At 49.8% G+C, this 21,570-nt stretch overlaps 1 protein-coding gene across 1 annotated transcript in view; it reads left to right on the forward strand.

Annotated features, from left to right (window-relative positions):
• Nucleotides 1-21,570, forward strand: part of Plxna2 (plexin A2) — a 210,775-nt gene that overhangs the window by 7,236 nt on the left and 181,969 nt on the right. The window contains 1 exon segment of the mRNA XM_047520205.1: nt 17,487-18,752. Within this exon segment, the coding sequence (XP_047376161.1) occupies nt 17,565-18,752 (1,188 nt within the window). The 5' untranslated portion in view covers nt 17,487-17,564.

Genomic DNA, 21,570 nt, shown 5'->3' on the forward strand with positions numbered 1-21,570 from the left:
GTGGCAGATTTCAAATGATGTTTAAAACATCCTCTAATCCCATAATGGGACAGAGCTCTCGCTGCACTGTGCAGTGCTCAAATCAAGGCTACAGGAGCCACACCAGGGACAATGATCCCTGCACTGGAACGCACAGCACCAGGGGGAGGCCCGAGTTCCAAGAGGCCAGTGAAACTTCTGTGAAACTTACACTTTCAAGAATTATGTGGGTATGTGTAATGATCTTTCTGAAGAGAAGGCATCTGGGACACAGCCCCGCCCTCCAATATGAAGAACCAGACTCCAGCCTCTAGATTCAGTCTCCTGGACCTTCACTCTCCTTAGTCTCAGCTTCTGATTTGGTAGTACAAGGGGGATTCAGATGAAGAACTGCAACTCCAGTGCCCTCATCAGTCGCAAAATGTAGACAACGCACTCTTAAAGTGAACAAGAGCCCTCCAGGGACTGCTCAGAATGTCCCAGGACCCCATGTGTTCCATCGCTCTGTGGCTATGAGCAAGTTGCTTAGCCTCTCTGAGCAGGAAGCCAGACAGAGGGCTTCTGCCTCTCAGGCAGAGAGGACAGAAGGTTCAGGAGGAGAGGAAGGGGTGTGTAAAAAGCCCTGCCTGTCTGGAGAAGCAGGAGGACCAGTGGGCAGATAGAAGTGGCAGGAGGGGATGTTGCCGCTTTGAAGTGGTTTCCTGCCTTATAAAAGCGAAAGGCCTCGGCTGGGCTGGGTAAATATTACGTTGGCCTTTGACCTCCCACCTCCCCTGACTGCTCCCCCGGCTTCCCTTTATTTTTTATTTTTTTTCTATTTTGAAGAAGAAACAAAACTACCTAGGGGAGAAGATCTTATGTTCTGAACTTCACAGAGGAGGAGGTTTCCCTGCCTAGAAGGCTGACCGCCCACCCTCACCCCAACTGCCCAGACCTCCGTTCACTCCCTGTCTGTGAAACTCCACCTCGTGGGGCTTTCCTAAGGCCGATGCCCCCTGAGGTTGATCAGGAAATGAACAAAGTTCTAGTCTGCTGCCCCACTGAGTGTGGCCCCGGATCACAGCGTCAAGACCCAGGTTTCTGGGCCCCGCTCAGAGTGACCTGAACTGCATGTACCGCCGGGAAGCCACCCTGGCTGCTCACACAGGAGGATTGAGTCCTACCAAGAGGAGTCTGACAGATGGTCAGGAAGAGCCTGGTGTCATTAGCAGGCTCCTAACACACAGAAACAAAGTGCTTCCCTTCACACTTAAGCTCTGTCCTCTTCCTGAAGGATTTCTCACCTATCGCCCAGTGGTAGCCTTCCATTTGCTCTCTGGTCACAGGCGGGAGATAAGAGAGTTACAGACTCGGCAGAATTCTCCTGCCTCTGACCCAGCACCTCAGTTGCCCCCTCTGTACAATGGGAGCAAACTTTTTCATGATTGCTTAAGTGCACTTGCTTGTCTTTACTTCTGGAGCCAGGCAGAGAAAGAGAGTTTCACGGAGTTAAAAAAGTGACAGTTGCTTCAAACATGAACTATTCTAAAACTCAGAGAAGAATAAAAGTCAAACTGGGGTCATATTTCTATTTTTCTTCTCTCTCTCTGAATTTATTCAGAATTTTCTGGCAAAAAATAAGATTTTTTTAAAAAATACTTATGTACTAAAATATAAAGGGCTAAAGACTCAGTGAAGACTGGAAACAGAGGAAAGTCAGCAGTGACCTTGTCACTAAGGTCAGAGGCAGGGTTCGTGGCCAGCACTGAGTCAGGGGGATTAGAATTTGAATTCTGAATTTGCTGTGCTTGGGATTTTCATACCTTCAGCTCTAAGAGTGGAAGTGAATGATATTGTCATAGAAGTAGGCATTGCTCTGAGAGTCCCTGTCCCCCCGTCTCCCCACCACCACCACCCTCAGGTCAGGGGAAGGAGCAGATCTCATGGACGCTGGCTGACTGGGTACAATATGGCTCATGCCTCCGGTGCAGAAATAGCTTTGCACAGCAAGGGCAGTGAAGGGGTAGACACAGCATTAAGAGCATTAGCAGCAGCCCAAGCTGGACCCTGGGGCTTAGTTGAGGTTGGATCCTCAACCAATGCTGATCACAGATCAAGGCATACCAGCATATCTTAGGAGAAACATCAGCTATCTTCTGCTAGGCCCAAACTCACCCTTGGCCCTCCCAGCTGGAGCACAAGGGAGCTGTCCCTTATTGACAGCACAGAGCATAGAAAGGTGGCTATGGTAGGATAGACCTCTATGCATTTGATGGCACTCAGGGCCTGTTGCAGAAAATAGGGGGGGATGTGATGCCTTGATTTTTTTCCCTAAATATTATTTTTTAAGCAGTTTGAATTACAAAAGAAACAGGCATTCTATTTAGAACACTTGGGAAATGTTTCTGAGTATTTGATAGCAGCTTTTACCAAAGCCCAAATAATAGATGTGAAACCCAAGTCCAAACTGGGTAAGTGGCTCACCCTGAGCCACACAGCACGTCATCATTCACTGCTCTCCAATGGCGAGGAGGTTTGTTTGCCCCAGCCTCGTCCAGCACGTTCTCCTGATCTGCCCACTTAGCCACTTTTTCTCCCCAGTTGCTTGCTCCACAACCCCGTGCCCGGTGATGTTCCTTGAGCCTGGGCAGACAGAGAGTTCACGATGAAGCAGTCTTCCCTCAGAGAACCAGCCTCCCCTCTTCTCTGCCCATCTGCTGGCCTTTAGCACACACCCACTGCCCCTCCTGGGCACTGGGCAGTGTGGCAAAGAAATGGCCCCCTCTCTTAAATAGCTGCAACCAGCTTTCCTCCATCCATAGCAAGCCTTGCTATTTGTACAGTCAATGGCTCTGGCAAGGCCAAGCCACCCCTCCCTCCCCAAGAGGCACTGTGGGCACTGTTTGTGTTTCGGTCTCTATAGACTCAGCATTCACAACTTGAAGAGGCTGAGACAATGACCCCAGCAGCTGCCTGCAGACTGTGCTGGCTGGGAGGCACAGAGGGCTCCCCACTCTCACGGAGCTACAGGGAAGCAAGAGGCAGGGAGGATCAGGCCAGCCAGGAACTGAGTGTACCTGGGAGCTTTCCCAGGCAGCCATGGCTGACCCAGAGGGCACAAGGGGAGCGGGGCTGGAATCCAGAGGACTGGTTCAGGCCACCTGACTGACTTCTATTGCAGGCCCGCAGCATCGTTGGCAAAGATTTCCACCAACTGTGATGTCTCTGGAGCCCTGGAGGATAAAAGAGGGTCCTGAAGACATAGCCTTTTCTGGCCTGTAGCCGGAAAGGAACAAAACATTTATCTAAATAAGAAAAGAAACTAGAAACATGTTCAGGTAGAAGAAAGGTACATTACTTGCAAGGAGTTTAAAGTTGGTAACCCTTAGTTTAATTTGATTAAACAAATGTTTATAGAATATCTAGTATGTGCCAAGTGTGATGGACAGGAAGTAAGTCACTGTCCTAGATCTAGAGGAGCTGAAAGTGTGGCAAGGGAGAAAAGATGTGCTCATAAATCCTAGTCATACAAATTCAATATCGGTATTGAAGGAGGATAGAGGAGAGAGATGAACCAAAGCCATCCAACCTGAAGGGGGTTGCCTAAGAAGGGAATGAGCTCTACATCACTTGGAGAATTCAAGCAGTGGATGGAAGATGCATTTGGGAATTCAGATGGGAACGAAAAGGTATAATAGGTGATTGACAAGGTCCCCACCTGCCTCAATTTCTCTAACCCATATCACCCTCTTTTCTGCTCAGTAAATTTACTGGAGGAAAAAAAGCCATGGTGAGTGGAGCTGAGAGTCAGGTTCATCCAAATGACTCACGACTACTTCCCTTAATTCCAAAGTAAGCAAGGTTGGTTCTCACACCTTCACCCCCATGGCTGGCCTCAGAGTGGGGTGCCAGGAAGGCTAGGTTGGAATTAGTCCTGGTCTCCCCTGGAGCCAGAGTTCTCCTAATCATGTTAAAATTAGCACTCCCTCTACAAGCAGGGGCAGACCCGCTGAACTGAGATTTGGTCAATTCTCTGCTTGCACGGCGCTAACTTCTAATCATTGTCATAAACAGGACTGAAGCAGCTGCTCACTCCAGTCTATTATCAGCTTGGTTGGAGACAGAGAAATTTAAATGACAGTAAGATGCTTAGCAAAGAAACGAAAGTCAGTGTTAAAAATAAAGAAAACAAGACAGCTTGTTTCATCGAAATAGAAGGGTTATTAAACAGCTCTGAATTAATCAGTGATCTGCCACGGTTGGGGATTGAGGAGCAGCCAGGCCAGGGCTGAGAACAGGGAGAGGTGGGGGGCCGGGGGGAGAAGCCCTAGCAAGGCTTGTAGGAGCCACTGGCATCTGAGGCTGGCTGCAGGAACTGAGGTCTTTAGAAGGGAAGCTAGCAGGGGACTTTCTGCCCACAGAGAAGGGCAGATCGAGGAAGGGGGACTTTGCCACAGTAGTCTCACTTTGTACAAATCTGCGTTTCTAGACTCTTTCCATCTGACACCACGTGGGCAAGGTCCTGGGACTATCTATAGGCCTTAACCCTTCCCCAACCCTCCTTCCTACCAGCCAGAACTGGGCAGGAGCCAAGTGGCTTTCAGTGGCTCTTCAACAGCTCCCAGGCCCTGGTCTTTCCCTCCCAACTTTCACAGGGGGTCTCCCAGAGCTTGAATCTGAGTTGTGGCTTTATATATGTCCCGTCCATTCCCGAAGAGTGGTAATAGGATACCCCCAACTCTCCCAGGGCAGAGTACTGCCTACCTGGAGCCTATGGTGACCTCTGGAGTACAGGAGCTCTCCTTGGAGGTTTCAGTTGCTAGCACCTGCAACCCCACACAGCAGAGAAATAGGTAACCTGTTGAACTACTGGAGCCCGGAGTCCAAGTCCTACTACCAGAGCCAGGCCCTTAGCCAAAACATTTAACCTCGAGTACACCTAAGTCTTCTCACCCATAAAACAGTGATGCTGAAGCTGCTGCCAGCCTCCAGGCTTGCAGGAGGGGCACACTAAGGAAACGATCTATGTGACATTCTTAGGGAACTATACGATCACTGCACAAAGAGGGGTGTCTTGGTGACACAGGAAAAAAAATAAAATAAAAACACATCAGAAGAAAGGCTTTCCCGAAGGGAGGGGATGTGCTTGGGAGGAAGCAGGCTTGCTCACTGGTCTAGGGGTGCAGAGGGGAGGGCAGGCGGGTGGCCGCACATCTGTGCGCACATGTGCATCCATCCGGGTGTGTAACGTGCTGGATCTTGAGTCAATCATTGCAGGAGCATTTTCTTTGCTCTTTGACCTCGACATTCTTTCTCTCCACCCAGCCCTCCCTCCCTGGGCCTCCGGGCTCCCTCCTGGCTGTTTACCCTTTTCCAGGCTTCTCTCTCACACCCCATTCATCATCCATGCCTGATTCTCACTCAGGGCGCTCTTTTCATCTCCCGCCCCAGGTCCTCCCGCCTGGCCAGCCTGACATTGCCCCTGCTTCCCCTCAGCACATTCTTCTGCATGTCTCAGCCTCGGATAATTGTGCCCTTCAGGTTCCCTCCCAGGAGGGCTGAAGGATCCTAGACGTCCGTCCCTCCAGTGCTGATAGGGTCTCAGGAGCCTCCAAAGTCTGTCTCCGCTGCTTCCTCACCAAGGGGCTGAAGGTGCCGAAGGTATTTAAGCGTTCTCCAGTCCCAGCGTGTGTGCATCTCTGCACAGACGAAGCCCTGAAGGAGATAGACCTCTGCCTGGAATTCCAACCACCCCTCCGTTTCCATGTGTCCCTTTTATCCAGCTCCACCACGCATCCCCTGCTGGGCGCATGAGTGTGAGCACACTTGCCACCTAGAAAGGCTGCTTGACAGCTCAGGATCTGTTCTTCAGGAGCTGAGAGTCTCAGACAAAGAGAGAAAAATAATAGGAACTGAAGATGGGAAGGATCAGGGTAGGACACAGACCCCCTTAGGCTGCTTCCTCGTAAAAAGGAGGTATGGCTCCATTCAAGGCTGGCTGTTGGCTCAGAAAAGCAGAGAAAGGGGCTCAGGAGAGAGGGGTGAAGATAGGAAGGAGGAGGAACTTCACCCCACACTCCAAGGCAGACACTGTGTGAAGAGCCCAAAGAATGGGCTCGTGCAGTCTGCAGGATGGTTAGCTCAGCATCTCCTCCTCCCCAGGACCCGCTTCCTGCCTTCCTCTTTCCTCCTCTGCTCCCTCCTTTCCTGCCACAGGTGCGTGGACCAGTCAGCAAAACCAGCACAAGTGGTTCTTAAGTCACTCAAAGGTTCTGAGTTGAGAGGGCACCGCCCACGAGGGCTGGGTCCCGGGAGCTGGTTCCACTGCAGGGTGATCGCCCTCACCAGAGCTGAAACACAGCCCTCAAGGTCTGGGTGGTCACTCTTGTCAAGGAGCTGGTGCCCTTGCCTAGTGTTTCTCCAAAAGCAGAAAGAAGAGTAAGCGGTGTTGACTCAAAGCCATAGAGTTGACAAAACAATTTCACATTCATCATCTCATTGATTCTCACCACAACCCCGTGAGGTGTCACTTTACAGCCGAGGAAAGTGAGGCTCCCTTCAAAAGGCTAAATAAATAACATGTGCAGGGTCACCTAACTAGTTAGTGGAAGAACAGGACGTAAGCCCAGGTCTGTCTCCAAAGGCCACGGTCTTTCCTCTGCCCCCGCTGCCTGGCGGCGTACACCAGCGTGAGCTGGACCTCCTTATGGACACAGCCTGTTTTAAAACCTTCCTAGGCGAGTTTCTCCCCACCCCACTCTGCTCTTGATCACTTAATGTTATCAATTCACCACTTAGTATTATAATTCACTTCTTATTTTATTAGATAGCATGTGGCTCTGGACCTCTCTTACCCACACTTTTGGGTACAAGTCTAGATAGGGAATCCTTCCAAGATGGAGCTGGGATCTTCCTATTCTTCATTTTTCCCTCACCCCATCCACCTCGCCTGTGAATTTTCTCTTCACCCAGTGGATTCATGGTGAACAATAGCCAGGATCCTTCCCAAAATGTTCGCTCCCTTCTTCGCTGTCTCTCAAAGATGTGGGATGACAAATCTCTGAGCCAAGCATGTTAGTTCAAACCATTTCTTAGGGCACATTAGAGGGACAGTCTGTCAGCTGACAAAAATCAAGAGAGTGCCCCTGTGTTCCCTTTCCACAGCTCTCCACAATTCAGACTGAGCAAAAGTCTAGAGTGAAAGTCATTCTGCCAGCATTGCATGGCGGGCCAAGAAGCAGCAGGTACTATTCCTGTCCTCAAAGAGCCTCTGTCTCAATGAGGAGACAGGCCATAGTCACATTAAAAGAGAGGGAGAAGGCATCAAGGCTGTGTACAGTGTGTCCTAATATCAGAGTGTGCCGAACCAGCAGTTTTTAACTGACTTGAAAGAAGGAGCTTTGAAGGATGGGCAGGGTTTGCATAGACAAAGAACAAAGTGGGGACCATCATTCTAGGGCAAGGGCACGACAGAGGTGACAATGAGCCAGGTGTTTTGGGGACTCAGCAAATAAACCAGTTTGTCAAGAATGCAATTCCTCTGGAAGAGGTGGGCAATCAGACTGCAAGGGATTTGAACTCAGGCACTTAGGGTTCTGAGCCTGTCTGGGCAACAGCAGGGAGCCATGGAAAGCATTTCCACAAGTGAACTGTCACCCTTTGGCCATGGGCCTGGCAAAGTGGGACAAGGGATTTGAGGCACAAGAAACAAAGCAGCAGGAGACGGACATGACAGAATGTCTGTCCTGGGTCTTAACTGCCAGTGGTTTTCACAGGGTCTATGGCAGAGGAAGGCCTGGATGGCATCATTTTTGAAGAGTCAATACCAGGCTTCTAGGGAAAGAGGCCACCCTTGTGAATTTGGGGGAACTCTAGGTTCCGGAAATGGACAGGACTAAGAAACACACCTTGATCTTTCATGAATGGCCACTCTCTCTGACACAGAGTGGAAGCATCAGGAAGGGAGAGTGCGCCTCATCCCTGGAACTTGTCAGGGGCTGGCTGCAGGAGGAACTGAGCACAGAAAGGAAGGACAGTCTGCAAGAGAAAGCAGGAAGCACTTCACTTGGCGTCTCCTGGAGCCATTAACATTTTTCTTCAAGAGGAAAAAGATGTAAACCACTTGGGGTGAGGGGAAGCAGGTGGGGTTTAAGGGTCAGCCAGAGACCACCCTTCAGATGAATGCCTGGCGCTTTCTTGGGCTTTTCCTCCCCCGATCCTTTGTTTCTCTGGTTCCCTCCCACTAGTGTGAACTGGAGCCATGTCATTATTCTTTGAAAACATTATGTTTAATGGCAGCATAATATGCCATTATGTGGAGTAACTGTAATTTATTTAATCATTTGGTTGGGCATTTCTTAACCCTGTCCTCCTGCCCCATTTCAATCTTGAAGAGGCCAGGCTCTCCCTTGTATGGTAAGGATGAGATGAGAAGGCCGAAGACAGCATTCCCAGGCTCCTTGGAAACATCATGTGGGATTTCTCTAGAAGGCAACGGCTACTAGCAAACCTCTTGTCACAAAAAAGCCCCGGACCCACCTGGTAACTGATACCCACTGCTCCTGCCAGCCCCCGCTCCAACCCTGCTCCATTTCCAAAACACAGGATCAGCTCAGGATAGACGTCAGTGGGACTGTAGGGCCTCAAGACGTGACCTTTAAAGGGAAGGACTCACCAAGTCTTATTTAACATTCTGGTGAGTTTTCCCCAGACTGATGATAAGAACCTTTGACTGAAAAATAAATTTTAAAAATCTAGACAATGTAGAATAATGGAGAAAGCAAGGACCTCAGACAGCTCTGCTTCCTAGCTTTGTGCTACTAGTCAAGGTATTCAAGTCTTCCAAGACTTGGTTCCTTCATCTGTGAAATGGGGATATTCATTGACCCCTTGCAAGGCAGTCACAAAATTATCCATAGTATATTCAGAGCTCAGCATGCCACATAGCAGATGATTGGTAATAATAAGGTAGCAGCTATTCTTCATTGGTTTTGTTATAAAAAACCAATGGGAGTGGCTATGATCATGCTACTCATGACCTTTTAGGATAGGAGATCCCTTGACATGAATTTTGACTTGACTTAGCAAAACCATATCCCTACTGGGTATGGCTTTGGAAGGAGCCTGGGAATTCCTTTTCCTGTCAGGTAAGCCAGTAACGCTTACCAGAACACCACCACCAGGTTTAAACAGGGCCTCCTAGGATTAGGTCCCCCCTCTGTGGGGGGACCTCTTCCCAGCCCCACTTAGTACAGAGAGTAGACACACTCCCAAGCTCTCACCGCCTCAGTGCCCTGCTTGTTCACAGAAATTCTTTCTGACCCAGGAGGGAGGTGACCATGGCAAGGCAGCCCTTCTCCCTGGCCCTCCCCCAGAGGGGGTTGAAGAGGACAGAGGCTCAGGAAGGGGGAGCAGGATAGGGGTGTCAGAGAAGGCAGCTGCTTGAAATTGATTGCTCTTGTAGTTTAGTTTATACCATGCGGCTCTCTCAGCTCTGCCCGGGTGGCGACCTTTAGATAATAAAGGGAATTCTGGGAGATTTCTGACAGGCCCATGACATATGGGGCGGGTCTGCAGGGTCAGGCGGTGTATCTCCCTGCTCCGGCCCCCGGGTAATGAATCTTATTTTGACTTTGCAAAGCCAGCCCAGCCTGTGCCCCAGAAAGGATCAGAGCCACCCCCTCCCCACTGCCAGCCCCTCAAATGAGCACTCATCCTAGAACCCTTCATAATTCAGGGAGACAACTCCAAACTTTTATAGCCCACGCAAGGAGAGAGGACAAACACTGGATGTTTTTCTAAGGCCCTGGGAGAACTGATGTGGTTTCCAGGGCTCGAACAGAACCCACTGAGAGACCTGGGAAAAAATATACCAGAAACTCCTCCCTGGTATGAAAAGCAGTGGTCCCAGGATAGGGCCCGTGGTGGAGGAGGAGCTAGGGTGGGAACGGAGCAAGAGCTCTCCCTGGGAGTAGCAAAATATCTCATCCTGTGTTCTTGGGGTCTGGCAAGTGACAAAGCCACTCTCCTGGGCAGAAGTGGAGGATATGGACAGGAGGGGCCAAAAAGAGTAGGACCCACTCAGCAGGAAAAACAGAGATCAACAAACCTAATCCCAGAGCCCTGATGTGCCCAGCCAGTGGGTTGTCTGGGCTACTGTTTTCCTGGGGAGTTAAAGAAGAAGTGTGGTTGGCCGCCCTGGGTTCTCATGGAGATGTTCAAGCTCTGCATCTCTATGTGGCCCAGCCCTGTGACCACTTGTGCCCCCCTGCTCCCCTCAAGTAGGCATGTGCACATACCCCTTTTCTTTGAAAGAGGAACTCCTGAGCAGAAAAGTTAGAATCCGTCACTCCTCCCCGCTGTATTAGTTCACCAGGTGCTGGCCAGGTGGCTTCAGCAAGAGACACTTTCTCAGTGTTAGAGAGGCTGGGAAGACGCCTCAAGGTGTCTGAGGGGTTGAACCCTTTCAAGGGCTGTGAGGGAGGCATCCCTTCCAGGCCTCTGTCCTTGGCTTGTAGAGGATGTCTTCTGCCTGTGCCTCTTCACAGGTTGTACCATTGTTTCCATGCTTTCTCTTCTTATAAGACCACCAGATATGTTGGACTCCAGCCTCCTGTCACGGCCTCGTGTTAACTCCACTACCTCTGCAAAGACCCTTTCTCCAATGACAGTCACGCTCTGAGTTTCTGGGGTTAGGACTTCCAACACAGAGGACACAATTTGATCTTTAACACCTGTTATTCCACATTTCTTGCCCCAAACCCAGTCTTCACACTTGTGACCCTGTTTCCCTACCCCTGTCTACCATGGGGTCACGCCCAGTCTGGCACTGTCATGCAGTTTTGTGGGATCCAAAGACCTTTACCAGAGCAGAGAGCTACACACAGCGCTGGTCAGACAGCCCAGGTCCCTGCCCGGAAAGTGGCTTCTTCCCTTATTACTGATGGGGACTATAGAAGCGCCCCAAATTCCCTTCTCAGGCTCCATGGTCATTGGAAATTGAATCTCACTTTATCCCACATGTGAAAGGAATTGTGTCTGTGAAGACAGGCAGAGACCCATCTTCTCATAGCAAGAGAGGGTGGCTAGGCAGAAATTGTCACTCCACGTTACCTTGACCCACCCTGGAGGAGCCACAGATTACCCACCTCACCTCAGGGAAGAATGCCAAGCCCCGTTTTCCTCTCCTCTCCCCTCTTCCCCTTCCCTATCCTCTGCTCTGGGGCGAGGTCTAGCCACTTAGCTTCACATAACAGCACAGAGTCTAGGGGGAAAATGACATTCGATTAATGAAGCAAACGCAGCTGGTAGAGCAGTGACATCTAAATTGTTCCTTTGGTCCCGTTATTTTCAGTAGGAAATTCTCCCTCTCCCCACACCCCTCCCCCCTTTCCCTTTAAATCGCGTGCATAAAATAACGCTAATAACAATCTTGGTGTCTGTGCATGAGTGACAGCTGAAATAAGAAAAAGACTAATCGTACCTCCTGCAGCCCTGTCACATGGAGATTAAATGAGCAGCTCTCCCCACCCCCGTGCCGCTCCCCACCCCTCCCCCACCTCCCTCTCTCTCTTGGTCCCTTCTCAATGAGAAGCCTGGGCATTTGAATAATAATATTATAGACGCCATCAGGGTGACAGTGGGGAAAAAATCAGCTCAAACCCGTGATTATTCCTTCAATCTAATAATTATTTAAATACCAGATAACTCCTTTCACTCTAATTGAGGCCTTTCAGCTGCCGGCGTCACCCGGGGCCTCCACGTTCGCCCTCTTGCTCACCTTGTGCTGCCCAACGTGCTTGGACTACCTCCGAGGTCGGTGTTACAGTGACGCTGGAATGTTTGCACGTTCTACTGCCCGAGGGACCTTCAGATGGGTCCTTCAGTACCACTCCACCCACAGGGGACAGGCTGGGGCCTCGGAATCTCACATTTAGACCGTAATTCTCATGGGTTTTTATTCATAGAAATCTGACACCAAAAGGAGCCTTCTGACATCATCAGGACCGATCCCGTGCCTCTGGGTAAGCTTGTTCCTAGACAGCCGGCAAGAACATTCGGTGTCAGCAAATTCCACCATCTCCTTGGCAGTGCATGCCCGGGATCCTCTCTAGATAGGCTGACCCCCTTAATATCTATGTTCTGTCTCTTCTGGTGCAGCTAACTCTCGGAAAAGGGAGCAGCATTCTGTGCTTAGGTGAAATCTGACCTGTCCCCTCTGCCACAGAGAGGCAGGAGGTCAGGCGGGTCCCAGAAGCAGCTGCCAACTCTTCTCTGACCTCAGAGCCCTAATTTTCATGCTTACCTTTTCCCTCCTCTCCATCGGGCTCCACATGTCCAAAGGGATGTGGCACAGGACACCATAGCCCCCCAAACACAATGTAGTTGACATTCCTCAGTGTGATATTATTCTGGGCCTGCCTGAGCTGAAGAAGGCTAGAGGAGGTCGTTCTTCCCTGACAGGGAAGGGAGACATTCTGACAACATCTCTTTCATCCCTCTGCCCCTTCATTCTAGACCTCTTTGAATCTGCCTTGGGTACCATGTCCCAGTGTGGGCCCAGTGAGTGCCACCCTCACTTCTGTCCATCCTGGGGCCACCATCAAAGGCACCTTCTTTCTCCCAGACAGGACAGCCTTGAGGGAGAACATAACCATCTCCCAGGACTCTCCCACCTAGGACAGAGGAAGAAAGTACTAGATTTCATGTCACAAAGGTCTGAGTTCTGATTGAACCCTATCCCTGACTCATTTTGAATCACCTTGAACATATTTGTTTCCTTTCATCAGACTTTGATTTCCTCATCTGAAAAAAGAAAAGTGGTAGGTTGGAGTGATCTCATAAGCTCCTTCAGCATTCACCCCAAAATTCTGCTCAGAAGCCCAACTAACTAGAAAGGCAAGCTGGGAGAGGATGGACTTTCCTCTGTCTTGGAGAAGCAGGAGGTCTGGTTGGTCCCAGGAGCAGCTGTCAACTCTTCTCTGACCTCACAGCCCTCATTTTCATGCTGACCTTTTCCCCATCTCCATCTGGCTCCTCAGGGTCCGGCTGTGTGCCCCACCCTTGGATGCAGTAGTAGGAGTAGTAATAGGCACCATTTATTGCTGCCATTTTGAAAACCCTCAGCACTAGGATGGTGATGATGGTGGTGACAGTGATGATGGCAATGGAGGGAGTGGTGATGGTGGGTCTACAGGTAGGTCCCAAGGTAGTAGTGAAACCTACTAATGTGAACTTAGGGCTCGATTTAGCTCTAAGTCCTACTCTGCCCCCAGTTCCATTCCCAATAAGAAAAGCATAAAGCACCCACACCCAGACCTTGTAAAAAGCTTCAGAACAGGACAGCAGGGAGGAGAACCTGCAGATACACGATTTTCATTTCCCCTCTACTTTGCCCCTGACACCTGCAGCAGCTAATCAGGAAGGGATCAGATACCTTCACTAACTGTCACCAACACCTGCCTCCTGGATCCTGATAGGGGAGATGGTGTCATCAGGCCCTCCCAATAAAATATTTAGTGGCATTGCTTCCCAAAGAGGCAACCACGACCTCTCCTTGGCATGGTGAGCACTCTAAGATGTCCTGGGAGGCCCCGCAGATAAGATGAGAGTCCTAGAGCAGCACATCCTGGTTTGAGAATAGTGGTGGGGAAGAGGGAAGTGGATAGGAGGACAGAAGCTAGGCCAGTTTCAGCTCTTGAGAATGCATATGACAAGTGATTTCGTAAACTAAACAGAGAGAAAAGATGTAACAGAAAGAAGAGGGCACTGTTATTAAAAAGAAAACTTCTGAGGCTGGTGCTAGCAGAAAATAGGGCTTAAGAGGAAATGCTAGGGACATGAGGTCATGATATAGGTTCCCTGTCTTTTACCAAACTGAGGATAGAAACTCATTCTAAGACAGACCATGTAATGGATGGAGAAGAGGAACTGGAAATATCAACACATAACTTGGTAATAACAAACTCTAGTGTATCCTGAACACTTAAAATGGGCTGGGCACTATTCTAAGTGCTTTATAGGTCTTAACTGATTTCATCTTAATAATCCTGTGTGGCAGATGATGGTACTAAACCCACTTTGTTTAGGCAGCGAAATGGCATCACAGAATGGCCAAGTACCTTGACCACATTTACAAAGCTATAGCTCTGTTTGAGTCCCAGCATCTAAATCCAGAGCTGCACTTAACTGTGACACCATCATGCATCAAAGACACTAAGGTGGGCGTTCTTTCCCTTACCCTGAACTCATGTAGGAGGCCTGACACTTGTCCCTGGGGCCCTGTTGTAGAAGAGCTACTTGGTAACATCAATTCTGGCATGGGAAAAACGAGGTTCTTTCTTGTTCTTATGGTCACACTCCCAAGGTGTGTTGCAAATCTCCCCTCCACCCCTCGCAGCATGAGAGCATACCTCCTGTTGCTATCCCGTGCTCAGCAACAGCTGTCCCAGGGTGGGTGGTCCCTGGGCCCAGTGGGATAAATTCCCTGGCTGCTCACCAGAAGCAGTGTGTCCCAGAACGGATGCTGCTGGAGGGGTAAGAGGAAAAGGGGCATACTGTGGCGATCTGTTGAGAATGCATCACCAGATAGGAGAGAAGGACTGCAGCCGCTACTGGAGTCTGAGACTCCAGGCACTGAAGGAGCCAGGTCTCAAGGCCACATTTCATCTGGAAGAAGAAATCTTACAGGTTGACTAATTCAACATATTTTAAGATTAAAAAAAAAAAAAAGGCTCAGGAGATCCATCCGAAGTCACAGTACATGAATTCATGAATGACAAAAGGCACAAATTTAACTCAAGATTCCTGGGTCCTCCACTCTTCCTTCTGCCCTGTAACTCCATGCCTTCTAGAGATCAGGCCAAGTGTCCCATTCTGAGTCCAGCTCCCAGGATCCTGCACTTCCACCAGTGTCCCTGAAGTCTATGGGAAGCTATGTTGAGACTGGTGCAGTAGAATGACAGAGATGATCATCTTGGGTCTCTTCCCTTTTCATGCCACCTGCTTTCCAGACTGAGCTCTGTCACTGGTCAGGGAGGTCTGGGGAGCCAAGATCCACTCATAATGCTCATCCCATGGGAAGGAAGAGTATAATCATAAGAGAAGGAGAGCTCCGGTAGGATTTCTGAAGTGCCATTTCCCTGGGAGGTTTCAATGATAATAATAACAAGTAACATAAATGAAGTAAGTTCTCACTGTGTATCAGCAGCTATGCTAAGTCTCCCTACAGTATCACATTAACTCTCATGAGCCCCAGAAAGCTAGGTACTGTAATTATCCCCATGCAGCCAGAATGGGAGATGAGACTCAACTTGCCCAAGGTCCCAAATTTGTTCCCAAATTCTAACAACAAAAGCCACTCTCTGTTTAAACTGTATCTTGAGAGGATACTGAGCGGGGAGGTGAGATGATTGATTTTAACTTCACACATGTCCTTTGATATTATCTACCAGGACCCCTTCCTCCCCACACAAGCTAAACACACATGTGCATGTATGTCGTGGAGAAAGCAGGATTTTACCGTGCACAACTTCAGGGCAATTGTTTCAGAGGGCACTTTCTTAAATGCAAAACCCCAGGCACAGTGTGCTCACAATTAGCTTCCTTCTCACAACTCCTGGTGGGACACACCACTCTCCACCTGTGGCCAAAGAAACTTTCCTACCCAGGGAGAGAGACTTACAAAGAACCGTCTCTTGCAATTCCCTGTCCAGCTGGAGAATTTGAGGATTCTGTTATTTCCTTTCCGCAGCTCCTCTTGAGGAATTCACGTCCTGCTACCGGCCAGCCTCAGGACATAGCTAAAAATAACCTCTGGTTTTCAAACCGAAAGCTGTGTCTATTGGGAGCCTTTGCCGGTGTGCGCGTGGGGCCGGAAGGGCTGTGGTGGAGTAGCTGAGGTCAGCCTGAGCCTCATGCTGCTGCTGCCTTCCTCTTTCCAAGGAAGCACGAGGCCTCCTGAGTCACCCCAAAACACCCCAGTGGAGTCTAGTTGGAGGGGCAGCTAGTTAGGTGGGACCTCCCCTGGCACCATGGTGGCTGCCAGGTCTAGGATACAGAGTTGAGGAGCAGGAAGGGAGTTTCTAAACATATAAAGCAAAAACTGGTGTGGATTCTCAAAGTGGTGCCTGTTCTAATGATAACCCAGTCCAGCCAGATTGCGAAGTGGAAGGGACAGAAAGGGCTGTCCTAAGCTACCTCGGAGCAAATTCTCCATCCCCTGCTTGGCCCTTTCCATTCCTGCCTCCTCATGTGCTGAGTTCTGTCTGGACTTGTCTGAGAAGGTTGCCGGGTGATCTGTCCAGCTGGAGAAAAGATCTCTCTGCCAGACAGCTCACTGCTTCCTCCTCCTGGTGCTGCTACCATGCCGCCACTGTCCCTCGCCCTGAAAGTCAGGAGCAGCTTGACCACCGGCTCCACTCTCTGCCCTCCCACCCCCTTGCCTGGGGTGGGGGGCTGTCTCTGCAGGCTGTCCTCTGGAGCCTTACCCTGCTCTCGGGGCTGCTTCCTTGGAATGCAGACAGGAGTGAAGCAGTCAGGGCTGGAGACAGGGCTTGGGGCATGGTTGTTGGGGCCCACTGTTGATTTCACGGATGCCTGAGCACTTGGGAGGCCCCTTGCGTGGCTGGCTGAGACTGATCTCAGCTTGCCTCCCTCTGCTCCTCCTCACATGTTCCCAACCCAGAGCTCCTGCCCCAGGCGACTGAAGCTGGTCCCAGATCGCCAAGCCCTTTAGCAAGACCAGCTCCACCTGCTGAGAAGCTGAAAGCTTCCCCAGGACCTGGCCGCCTGGCTCCTAGGAGGCAGTGGCGACATGTCCCTTCGTCCCCTCGTCAAAGGGATAGGAGTTGGCTGGCCAGCTCTCGCAGGCTTCTCAGGCTCCTGAATGACACTTGTGAGATTCCCAGTCTTACTGGGTACAGCATGTTTTCCTTTCCGAACAAGTTGTAACAGCTAAAGATCAGGGGTGCTTCTTTCTGGGGAAGAGGCCACAGGGTACCACCATCACTCAGGGTGAAAGTAAAAAACACCGCAGTGTGAGGCAAAGGGAGTCTGAAATAAGAAGGAATGTGATTTGTGATATCAGACTCTCGGGAGAGCAGGAGGGAGGAGGGCTTTCCTAACAAGCTTTTAGAAACCAGGAGAGATTTCTACTCCCCTGGGGTAAGACCTGACAATTGGGTGGGGAAAACTGGCTTCAGTCTTGACATGGGCATTGACTGGCTGGGTGAACTTAAGCAGTCTTTTAACCTCTCTGAGAGATAAAATGATGTCTTCAGAGGACAGAAATAGAGATGCTTTGTAAAGTTAAAAAAAAAAAAAGTATTTTATAGCGTAAAGGCTGGAGACCAAAATAGATAATAGGATTCCCTGAACATCCCTAAGAGGGAAAGAGTATGTTAAAAATAGAAAAACCAACATACAGAAGGAAGAGACTCAGAGCTAGCTGGGATTGGGACTCTGGGTCAAGCAATCCTATTCACGCCTCGTTTTCAGTCTGACCACTCACTCTGCCTTGTGTTTTCCAGAACCATGTGAGGGCCAAGCTAGGAAGGTGAAGTAGAAGAACACAAAGGAGTGGTCTCCTCCACCTGGCCCCTCTCAGGATGGAACAGAGGCGGCCCTGGCCATGGGCCCCACAGATTGACAGCCGGTCTGTGGTCCTACTCTCCGCCTTCTGGGTGCTGCTGGCCCCACCAGCGGCCAGCATGCCTCAGTTCAGCACCTTCCACTCAGAGAACCGCGACTGGACCTTCAACCACTTGACTGTGCACCACGGGACAGGGGCCGTGTATGTGGGGGCCATCAACCGGGTCTACAAGCTGACAGGCAACCTGACCATCCAGGTAGCTCACAAGACAGGGCCCGAGGAGGACAACAAGTCTTGCTACCCACCCCTGATCGTGCAGCCCTGCAGCGAGGTGCTCACCCTCACCAACAACGTCAACAAGCTGCTCATCATCGACTACTCTGAGAACCGCCTGCTGGCCTGTGGCAGCCTCTACCAGGGCGTCTGCAAGCTGCTGCGGCTCGACGACCTCTTCATCTTGGTGGAGCCGTCCCACAAGAAGGAGCACTACCTGTCCAGTGTCAACAAGACCGGCACCATGTACGGCGTGATCGTGCGCTCCGAGGGGGAGGACGGCAAGCTCTTCATCGGCACGGCGGTGGACGGCAAGCAGGATTATTTCCCCACGCTGTCCAGCCGGAAGCTGCCCCGCGACCCGGAGTCCTCGGCCATGCTGGACTATGAGCTCCACAGCGATTTCGTCTCCTCCCTCATCAAGATCCCCTCTGACACCTTGGCCCTGGTCTCACACTTTGACATCTTCTACATCTATGGCTTCGCCAGCGGGGGCTTCGTGTACTTTCTCACTGTCCAGCCTGAGACCCCCGAGGGTGTGGCCATCAACTCTGCTGGGGACCTCTTCTACACCTCCCGCATCGTGCGTCTCTGCAAGGATGACCCCAAGTTCCACTCCTACGTGTCCCTGCCCTTTGGCTGCACACGCGCCGGGGTGGAATACCGCCTCCTGCAGGCTGCTTACCTTGCCAAACCCGGGGACGCGCTGGCCCAGGCCTTCAATATCAGCAGCCAGGATGATGTGCTCTTCGCCATCTTCTCCAAAGGGCAGAAGCAGTACCACCACCCACCCGACGACTCCGCCCTCTGTGCCTTCCCCATCCGGGCCATCAATTTGCAGATCAAGGAGCGCCTGCAGTCTTGCTACCAGGGCGAGGGCAACCTGGAACTCAACTGGCTGCTGGGGAAAGATGTGCAGTGCACCAAAGCGGTAAGGCGGCTCCTCGCTCTGCTCCCCATAGTTCACATGGGCTCCGCCTTTACAGCCCATGTCCCTCTGCACATCCTATTTCCAACCTTCCAAGGGCCATGAGTGAGAAAGGTTGTTAGGCTGAGATTATCAAGTAGTATCCAACCCAAAACACAAGGTTTTGCTTACTCTAGATACTTGGGGCATGTTTGTTGATTCATTAAATCATTCCAAATATATGTTTTGTGTGCCTACACCACACCAGGTGCTGATGTAGGTGCTTGGTGAGCTATACAACCAAGCTCCCTGCCCTGATGAAGCTTACCTACTAGAGAGCAAGACACATGAATACATAAATTTGCAGTCTGCAAAATGGTGATTATGGCTCCAGAAAAAAAAAGTTAAACAGGGGAGAGGGAGATAGCAGTAACTGAGAGAACCGACTTACTGAGAATGGTATTCCAGCAAAGACCCAGCGAGAGAAGAGAGGGGGCCATGCAGGTGTTGGGAAAGTGTTCTAGAGAGGGAGCAACAAGTAAAAGAATTCAGGGCATGCCTGGAGTGTTGAGGAATAGCAAGGAGGCCATTGCAACCTGATCAACTATGTGAGAGAGACCAGTAGGTGAGGCTGGCCAGAGGGAATGGGACCAGAGGTGTACCTGCAGGCAATAGGTCACTGTGAGATCAAGTGAGGGGACACTGGATGGCTGAGTCAGAGGAGAAGGAAGGAAATCAAACTTGAAGATAGCTTGAAAACTGAAAAGAAGAATCGGAAGTCCATGCAAAGGATGAGAAGGAGAAAGCTCTCCTCAAGATTTAAACATGAAGACAGCAGAGACGGAACCTCAGAGACAAGCACCTGTCAGAGGTTCAGCATGCTACCATTAAAGTGACCCACCGTCCCTTCCATCCACTTCTCCCTGCATCCATTCATCCCCCCTTCCCTCTCTCTCTCTATTTGTCCATCCTCCATCTCTCTATTCCTCCTCCTTCCTTTTCTGCTTTCCTTCATCTTGTCATCTGTCCATCCATCCATCCATCCATCCATCTCTCCTCCTTCCATACCTTCCTACATCCTTCCTTCTTTCCATCCCTACACCCTTCCATCATCCATTCATTTACTATCCCTCCATCCACTTAACAAGAGGGCATTGAAGATCATCTGAGTTCCAGGCACTGTTCTAGCTACCGGAGATGCAAACATAAAAAACTACAATCCCCACCCTCACAGATCTTATAATCTAGTGTTACAAAGGGATAGAGAGAGAGAGAAACTGGTAATGAAATATGGGGATCAAGAATTTGGGCTTCTCAGGATGGGGTTGTGGCTCAGTGGTAGAGCCCTTGGCTAGTGTGTGTGGTTCTCAGCACCACATAAAAATAAATAAATAAAAAATAAAGGTATTGCGTTCATCTAAACTAAAAAAAATATATATTTTTCAAAAAAATAAGAGCGTGGGCTTCTGTAACCAAACCAGGGTTTAAATTTTATCTGTTCTATTTCTTGCTTCAAAAGCAACTTAAGGGGCTGGGGTTGTGGCTCAGTAGTACAGCACTTGCCTGGCATGTGTGAGGCATGGGGTTTAATTCACAGCACCACATATAAATAAATGAATAAAAATAAAGGTCTATCAACATCTAAAAAATATTTTTTTAAAAAGTAACTTAACATCTTTACATTTTCATCTGTGGAATGGGGCTCATGATGCCCATTTCATGGAATGATCAGATGAGAAAATACACGGCAAGATTAGCACCATACCTGGCATGTTAGTTAATGGTTAGAGAATGTGCCAAGTGCTAAAAATAGTTTCCTGTGCAAAGGGTTGTGGGCTCTGCATCTGCAGCTGGGAAAACAACCTGGAACTGAGGCACATGACTATCTTCTGAGTACTCTGAATTGAGGGTGCCTGCTGTTGGGCTCAAAATCACTTCTAGAGAAAGAATATAGACCAGACCCCAGCGATGATCCTGTTCCTCTCCTAGTGTGCTTGGTCCTCTAGGATAATGGTTAAGGCAATAGACTTTGAAGTTCAACAGATTAGGTTAAAAATTGCTTTTACCACTTATGCCCTATGTGACTTTGGGCAAGTTAGGTACCTGGTCTGAGCCATAATTTTTTTCCATCTTCAAAATAGAAATAATATGACCCTCTTTTCATAGTTATTATGAGGATCAAAGAGAAAATGTACATAAAATGCATAGCACAATTCCTAGCATATAATGAGCATTCAATAAGTTGGCAGCTATGATTATTAATTCTAATCACAATAATAAAGAGCCAGTTATTTGCTTTCTTATCTTACTTTTATAAAATGACCAAATAATCTCCAACTTCAATGACCCTAACCTATCAAGAGAAGTAGAGAAGAGATGTAAGGGTTAACTCCATGCAAAGTCCAGCCAGGTTCCCATAGTCCAGAGTGAATCTTGTCAGGAGGAAACTGCTGATTCCTGCCTGCTTCTGAGCCAGAGGAAAGAGGAAGACGACACCCTGCTCTGCTCCAGTGGTGGTGCCGAGAGACAAGCCTGGGCTAGTGACCCAAAGGACAGCAAAGGCAGTGGGAGAGAGGTGACAGCCGGAGGGACCAGGACCTCAGAGAGAATAGACCCTCAACCTCCACTCCCTCGTCCCCTGGGTCACACCCTCCTGGTGTGGACTTGACAGCAGGATGCAAGAGGAAGGGCCCCTTACAGGTCCATCTTGTCCAAAACTTGTCAGAACTGGGGATCCAGAGATATTTTGGTGGTCTTTGAGCGGCCTAAGTATCAACCAGAGATGCTGTAGTCCCAGAACTTAGCTTTAACGTGATCTCTGAACTTCCATGGAACTGTCAGT

Source organism: Sciurus carolinensis, chromosome 12 (assembly GCF_902686445.1).
Source record: "Sciurus carolinensis chromosome 12, mSciCar1.2, whole genome shotgun sequence".
In the NCBI taxonomy this organism is placed as follows: domain Eukaryota; kingdom Metazoa; phylum Chordata; class Mammalia; order Rodentia; family Sciuridae; genus Sciurus; species Sciurus carolinensis.